General features: G+C 52.7%; 1 protein-coding gene across 1 annotated transcript; it reads right to left on the reverse strand.

Annotated features, from left to right (window-relative positions):
• Positions 1-3,766: 3,766 nt before the first annotated feature.
• LOC123088198 (uncharacterized) lies at positions 3,767-5,574 on the reverse strand. Its single transcript, XM_044510393.1, has one exon. It carries the CDS (start codon positions 5,439-5,441, stop codon positions 4,242-4,244), a length of 1,200 nt encoding a protein of 399 aa, XP_044366328.1. The 5' UTR covers positions 5,442-5,574; the 3' UTR covers positions 3,767-4,241.
• Between the last annotated feature and the right edge of the window lie 1,911 nt (positions 5,575-7,485).

The raw sequence follows: 7,485 nt of genomic DNA on the forward strand, positions 1-7,485 counted from the left end.
CTCCTACTCGTGTTTTAAACATGAAGACTCCCATTGAGGTTCTCCTTAATGAACAACCTGATTATACCTTTCTCAAGGTATTTGGGTGTGCTTGCTGGCCGCATCTTCGTCCATATAACAAGCGCAAGCTTGAGTTTCGTTCTAAGAAGTGTGTTTTTCTTGGCTATAGCTCTCTTCATAAAGGTTACAAATGTCTTCATGTTCCCACTAATCGTGTCTATATATCTCGGGACGTCGTGTTTGATGAGCATGTTTTTCCCTTTGCCAACCTTCCTGTGTCCACTGTCGAACCACCATCCCTGCATTCATCCTCTGTTGCTTCTGACCAATTTGATGATGTTGCATACTCTCCTTTGCTGTTACCTAACCATGGTGCAGGAACCGGACGTGGAGCTCGTTTGGAGCTGTTGGAGGATTCACCATCATCATCGTCGTCTTCTGGTGGGCACGTCGATCGCCCTATGTTGCATGGCATCGATTCGCGTGCCCATGCATGGTCACCCGGCGAGCCCGTCGCGCCGAGCATCTCCACTGCTCGGTCCGTTTCGCCAGCGGCCGCCGAGTCGCCCGCGGCTCGGCCCGTCATGCCGTCTTCGCCTGCGGCTCGACCCGTCACGCCGTCTTCGCCCGTGGCTCGGGTCCTCACGTCGCCTTCATCAGCGGATCGGCCCGCGACACCGGCCGCGCCACGGCCCACTATGCCGAGCTCGCCATCGGCCCGGTCTGTGATGCCGGAGTCGCCAGCTGCTTCGTCTGCTCTGCCGGTTTCGCCGGTGGGTCGGCCTTCTTCGCCAACCGAGTCCGAGGCTACCGTGACTGGCTCCTCGTCACCGGCTGACTCGTCAACGTCGCCGTCCTCCAGCCCGTTGCAGGCTGCTCCGTCGACCTCGGTGGTTCCTATGTCCCGACCACATACACGCAGTCGCAGTGGCATTTTCAAACCTAAGGAACGTAAGGATGGTACGGTTGCTTGGTTGGCTGCTTGTTTGGCTGCTGCTGTTGCGGATCCATCTTCTGAGCCTCGCTCATATCAGGCTGCCCTGCGCATTCCACATTGGCGAGAGGCTATGGAGCAGGAGTTTCATGCTCTTCTTCGTAACAAGACATGGACTCTCGTTCCTCCACGACCACGGGTAAATGTTATTGACTCAAAATGGGTATTCAAAGTGAAGAAGCATTCGGATGGATCTATTGAGCGTTACAAAGCGCGACTTGTTGCTCGCGGTTTTCGGCAGCGTCATGGTCTTGACTATGAGGACACCTTCAGTCCTGTCGTCAAGCCTACCACTATTCGGCTTCTTCTCTTCATTGCTGTTTCTCGTGGTTGGTCACTTCGTCAACTTGATGTGCAGAATGCTTTTCTACATGGATTTTTGGAGGAAGAGGTTTATATGAAACAGCCGCCTGGTTTCTCTGATCCTGATCATCCTGACTATATCTGTCGTCTTTCCAAAGCACTATATGGTTTGAAGCAAGCTCCTCGTGCCTGGCATGCCCGCCTTGCCTCTGCCCTTCGTGCTCATGGGTTTGTGCCGTCTACTGCTGACACTTCGTTATTTCTTCTACAGAAGCCAGAAGTCACTATGTATCTTTTGGTATATGTCGATGATATTATCCTTGTCAGCTCTTCTCAGTATGCTGCTGATGCTCTTGTCTGCTCTCTTGGTGCTGATTTTGCGGTCAAAGATCTTGGAAAGCTTCACTACTTTCTTGGAGTTGAGGTCACTTCTCGTGCTACTGGTCTTGTCCTTACGCAGAAGAAGTACTCCTTGGAGTTGTTACAGAGAGCTGGCATGCTGAAGTGCAAACCGACCACCACACCCATGTCGTCTACCGACAAGATAACAGCTGTTGATGGTGAGCTTTTGTCTCCTGCGGATGCCACAGAGTACAGGAGCATTGTTGGTGGACTTCAGTACTTGACGATCACGAGACCAGATATCTCTTATGCTGTTAACAGGGTTTGTCAGTATCTTCAGGCTCCCAGAGATACTCATTGGGCTGCTGTTAAACGCATTCTTCGTTATGTTCAGTTCACCCTGACATTTGGTATGCATATTCGGCCGACTTCCTCTCGGGTCCTTTCGGCCTTCTCTGATGCAGATTGGGCTGGTAGCCCAGATGACAGGCGATCCACGGGGGGTTATGCAGTATTCTTTGGCTCTAATTTGATCGCCTGGAGTGCTCGGAAACAGGCTACTGTGTCACGTAGCAGTACTGAAGCTGAGTACAAGGCTGTGGCTAATGCTACTGCAGAGATTATTTGGGTGCAGTCTTTGCTTCAGGAGTTGGGTTTGTCTCAACCATAGCCTCCTATTCTTTGGTGTGATAACATCGGTGCTACATACCTTTCTGCAAATCCAGTATTTCATGCCCGAATGAAACACATTGAAGTTGACTATCACTTTGTACGGGAACGTGTATCACAGAAGCAACTCCAGATCAAGTTTATCTCATCTAAGGATCAACTTGCAGACATCTTCACTAAGCCTTTACCGCTGCCACAGTTTGAGGCTTGTAGGCGCAATCTTACCCTTCTCAGTTCTTTAGAAAGTGGCTAAGATTGAGGGAGGGTGTTAGACTATGTATAGCTTCTGTACCCATGTACGTATATGGTACATATTGTAACACAACCATTATATATAATGAGATAAGCCACCCCTAGAGGGTTGTGCTGGTTCCCCAAAACTTATTGTCTTACAAAACCAAACAGTGCATCATCTAAGGCCTTGTTCCTCCTTGGAAAGCTCAATGCCTGCACAAATGAAAACTAGAAGAGAACGAACCGACGCCGATAGACAAAAACAGAAGCTACATTAACAAGATATAAGATCTATTGGTTTAGGTACTATTTGAAAATTCAGAGAGCTGATGGGATAATATAGAACACTTCTCTTGTTTCTGATATGAAACAAGACCAACTTTTACTTGAACATTATGACAGCTAATAACATATACTCCCTCCGTTCCTAAATATAAGTCTTTTTAGAGATTCCAATATGGACTACATACGCTCCATATTGAAATCTCTAAAAAGACTTAATATTTAGGAACGGAGGGAGTACTTTGTTTTACTTCAGTAAGCTCTCTACATTGTTTCTGAATCTGAAAAAAACACCATTGAAGGTACAGGTACATTGCTAATTCAAACCAGAATAGAATGAACTACCATTGATAGACAAAAAAATTTCCAGTTTCTACTAGTTATATATTCAGGCTCTACCCATATTATATACTACCTCCGTCCCAAAATAAGTGTCTCAACTTTGTACTATGTACTAAAATTAAGACACTTATTTTGGGACGGAGGGAGTACCTTGAAGTGGAACTAATTATATTGAGGCTCTGCTAATTATATATGTATGTACTTATCACTTAGAGCACTTCACTTCTTCATTTTCAGATACACAGAAGGAAAACCGGGTGAAATCATGCAAATCGTTTGATGTGATGTTTGTTTGTCACTTCATAGTGAAGGATAGACCGCATTAAGAATCATCACCCCAAAAACATATGAATAGGACTATGAGGCCCCTTTGGATAAAAAGTCCTTCACCTTATAACGCTACAAGGGCCAGGTAAACAAGAAGCCCTCCATTTCTGAATTATTCAATGTGTGTGCAGTGGTAACAAAAGCCCAACAATCTAAAAAAACTAAATCAATTGGAGCCCTCTTGTACTAAACCATATCAACACCGAGCATGTGGATACCATAAATTTTTCTTGGACATATAAGCAAACAAACATCATTTAGCCGTGACAAATGTAAACGATACAAAATATGATAACATGAACAAAACAAGGCCATCAGCTTCAGCTAAAGGGATTAATCCTGCAATAATGAGACACTTCGGGATAATCACTCACTCTTCATTTGAGAACTCCTACAACGAAACCAGGCCTAATTTACTCTTCACTGGGCCAAAAGCAACAAAAAAAATGCTCACTGAATTCGATCACAACAATCAGAAAAATTAGGCACAGGAGACACAAAATCATATGGAAAAGGCTATAGGAAGAGTGCACAACGAAGGATCCACAGCTAATTGTGCTGTGTGCATCCCAGTTACATCGCTGAAGATGTCAGTTAACTGAACGAAGCCTCAGTTCGAACAGAAAGCAGAGTTGCTGCTAAACAAGTCTAGCAAGAACAATCAAGTATGGCCAAAAATCCCTACAAACTAAATGAGGCAGACCCATACTCCTCTCAGCCTAGCATGGAAGCGTATCAAAGCATTCGATCAGGCGCCAAAAATTGCCGATAGCTCGCTGTACTGCGGCAAAGACCAACAATAGCCAGTGCCGTTGCTGATCGGCAGTGTGGTGGGCCTGGATGTGGCGTGGTCGGGCGAGAAGCAGCTGTAGCTCTCCACCGTCGATGCCTCACTGACTTGTGACGACTCTGGCGTGGCCCAATCTTGGCCAGGGAGGAGGGAGGTGGTGCCATTGGAGGAGGTCAGGGCGGACCGCTGGAAGGCCCAAGCGCCGGTGTTATCGCTCGGGGGAGTCGTGGCATTGTAGCAGGTCAGCTCGGAGCTGGCTGGTGAGACGAGCTCGTAATTGCCCAGCAGTGCCGTCGACGTGCCGCTCAGGTCCGAATTCGCTGGCGTGGGCGAATCTTGGGCGCGGCGGAGGAAGGCGGTGCCGTCGAAGGTCAGGGAAGGGTTGGCGGCCATGGAGAAGCTGGGAATCAGCGGTGTGGCTGTGGGTGCTCTGCGTACCGGCGGTTCTTGCTCTGCCTGCGGCCGCTCGACTGGAAGCAAGAACGCTTCTTGAATCTCCGATGTGGCAACCAGGGTGGGCGGATTTGGTGCGGCAGGAGACGGACGGAACTGCAGGCAACGCCTCACGCTGGCCGAGGAGCCCTCGCCGGAGCGCTCGCCCGCGGCCGCCGCCTTCCTCTTGGATCCGGACATCGACGACGACCCAGACGAAATGGGTTTCGAGGCAGACCGGCCAGCACGACGCTTCTTGTAGATTTTGCAGAGGGCGGGCATGGCCTCGCCGGGGCGAGGGTCTTCTTGGCTGAACTCGAGCATCAGCCAGCCGTTCTTGGGCTCGTAGGTGAAGGGTTGGCGGTACCCGACGACGGCGCCGCCCGTGTCGAGCACGTCGCACCGCGCCTTCTCCGAATGCCAGGTGCCGACCCCACCCGCGACGGCGCGGCACCTGCGGGTGCCCCGGCTGCTCTGGGCCCGCACGGAGGTGAAGAAGTACCACTCCCTGCCCTCCCCGTCATTGCTCGCCGAGGCGGGGAGGAGGCCGGTGACGAGCGCGGCGGGCTCGGCCGCGTACACGTCCGCGTTGTGGATGTACGGGGCGGCGTCGACGGGGAGCGGGAGCCCGGAGATCTTGCGCTGGAGGTAGATCGTGATGAGGTCGGCGTCGCCGGGCGCGAAGATGAGGCCACGGGGCGAGTCGGGCGTACGCGGGGACGCCATGAGAGGAGGAGGGACGGAGCTTGACAGCGAGGGTTTGAAGGCGCGTGCGCGGGGAGGGGCGGAAAGGAGAGGGGGATCTGCGCGCGTGTGGCTGCGGTCGAACGCTTTCCTTTGAAATTTGGTGCGGGGACGGGAAATCGTGTATGTGGAAGTGAAAACGGGGAGAGAGGTGACGTTCGTGTTTGGGCTGCTAGAGCATCTGCAGCCGTTGCGGCCAGGGGCCCTGGGGTCAGGCTGTAGGTGGGACTGATAGTGGGTGTCCCATCACAGCTCATTTAATCAACACATTTTAATATGTGAGAGCCAACGCTCGAGTATAATTTATGTGTGTTATCTGGGCATAAGTGGGATTCCACTTTCAAATGTGGTGTCCGCGAACGTGAAGCCGCTCATAGGTGCGCTGGTTGGCGTCTGTCCTCCGCGAACGTAAAGACCTCTTGCTCTCGGCCTCGGTCTCCGGCGACGGCAGCTTGCTGGCCAACGCGACAAACACGAAGACGTCGTCGGGATTGTCGAGCTGGAGCAGGTGTGGCAGTGTGTGGTGGACGTCCTCTTCTTGCCCGGTGCCCTCGTCACCACATCCACCTCCGCGCCCATCGTCCAACACCCACTCAAGTGTTAGAAACATCGCCTTCTCGGAGGCGTCAAGAGCGGAGAGAAACGGCGGACGGCAACAAGGCGAGACTTAAAAGAGAAGTTAAGGAAGCCGCCAAACGGTGGCGATGGTTTCGCTAAAAGCGGTGCACGCTCTCGCTCGAAAACGCCGTGTGTCGGGGGAGCATGTTGGTCCAGCCGGGGCCGTTGGCACCAAGCTTTCCTTGGCTACAATGCCACCAGTGCCAATCGTGCCCGCGCTCACCACAAACGTAGGTCACAGTGCCCGGAGATCTTGCGCTGGAGGTAGATCGTGACGAGGTCGGCGTCGCAGGGCACGAAGATGAGGCCGCGGGGCGAGTCTGGCGTGCGCGGGGACGCCATGGGAGGAGGAGGGACGGAGCTTGCCCGTGCGGGGGAGGGGCGGAAAGGATAGGGGGATCTGCGTGTGTGTGGCTGCGGTCGAACGCTTTCCTTTTAAAATTTGGTTCGGGGACGGGAAATCGCGTGCCCATGTGAAAATGGGGAGAGCGGTGACGTCGTAGGTGAGCTCGGTTTGTGTTGTGTTCTTTTTTCCTGAATATTAGAAAGTGCACGTGCACTATCTGACGCTCGCGAGCAGCTGCATGCTGGCCACACGATCTTACCCGAACGACCGTGCACATGGGACAGGTGCTATCTGGTCGGGCGATTTCAATCGGTGGGGTTTGTCTTTATCCACGTGACCACCCACGTCTTCATCCCCAACTAAGCCCGCTCCTCCCTAACCGCCACGCCATGGAGGCGGTCGCCGTTACCGACGCTGACACCCTCTTGTCCCCTCCCGTCTGCTCTCCTAACTCCTCGTGCCTCCGCCTCGCCGCCCGCCTACCCGCGCGGTCGCCGCCTCCCACACCTTCATCGCCGCCATTACCAAGCAGTGCTTCATCATCCCTCCACTCAGATCCCGCTGTTAGCCACGGTGCTAGGGATGTCGTCGCGATGGTATGAGGAGGTAAACTTGGATCACTGCTCCCCAGCCGAATCTGCACCATGGTTCATCCAGCCGGGTAAATTGATTGTCGTCTTCTTCCTTGGCAGGTTATCCCGTTCCTGACGGTACATCATTGGAGCAAAAGCCGCCGGATTTGGCCTCGTTCCTTTACAAGAACAGGATCATATACCTGGGGATGTGCCTCGTGTCATCGGTGAAGGAGATCGTGCTTGCGGAGTTTCCACTAGTAGAAAACAGGGCTTTGGTTCGGGCCTACCCAGCCCATTAGTCCCGGTTCTACACGAACCGGGACCCATGGGGGGCATTCGACCCGGTTTGTGAGCCCAGGGGGTCGGCCAGGGCCTCGTGGGCATTGGTCCCGGTTCGTCTGGACCCATTTGTCCCAGTGTTGGGCACGAACCGGGACAAATGGTCCTCGCTCCTGGCCCACAGCCATTTGTCCCGGTTCGTGCCTAG

This window comes from Triticum aestivum, chromosome 1B (assembly GCF_018294505.1).
Source record: "Triticum aestivum cultivar Chinese Spring chromosome 1B, IWGSC CS RefSeq v2.1, whole genome shotgun sequence".
Classification (NCBI taxonomy): Eukaryota; Viridiplantae; Streptophyta; class Magnoliopsida; order Poales; family Poaceae; genus Triticum; species Triticum aestivum.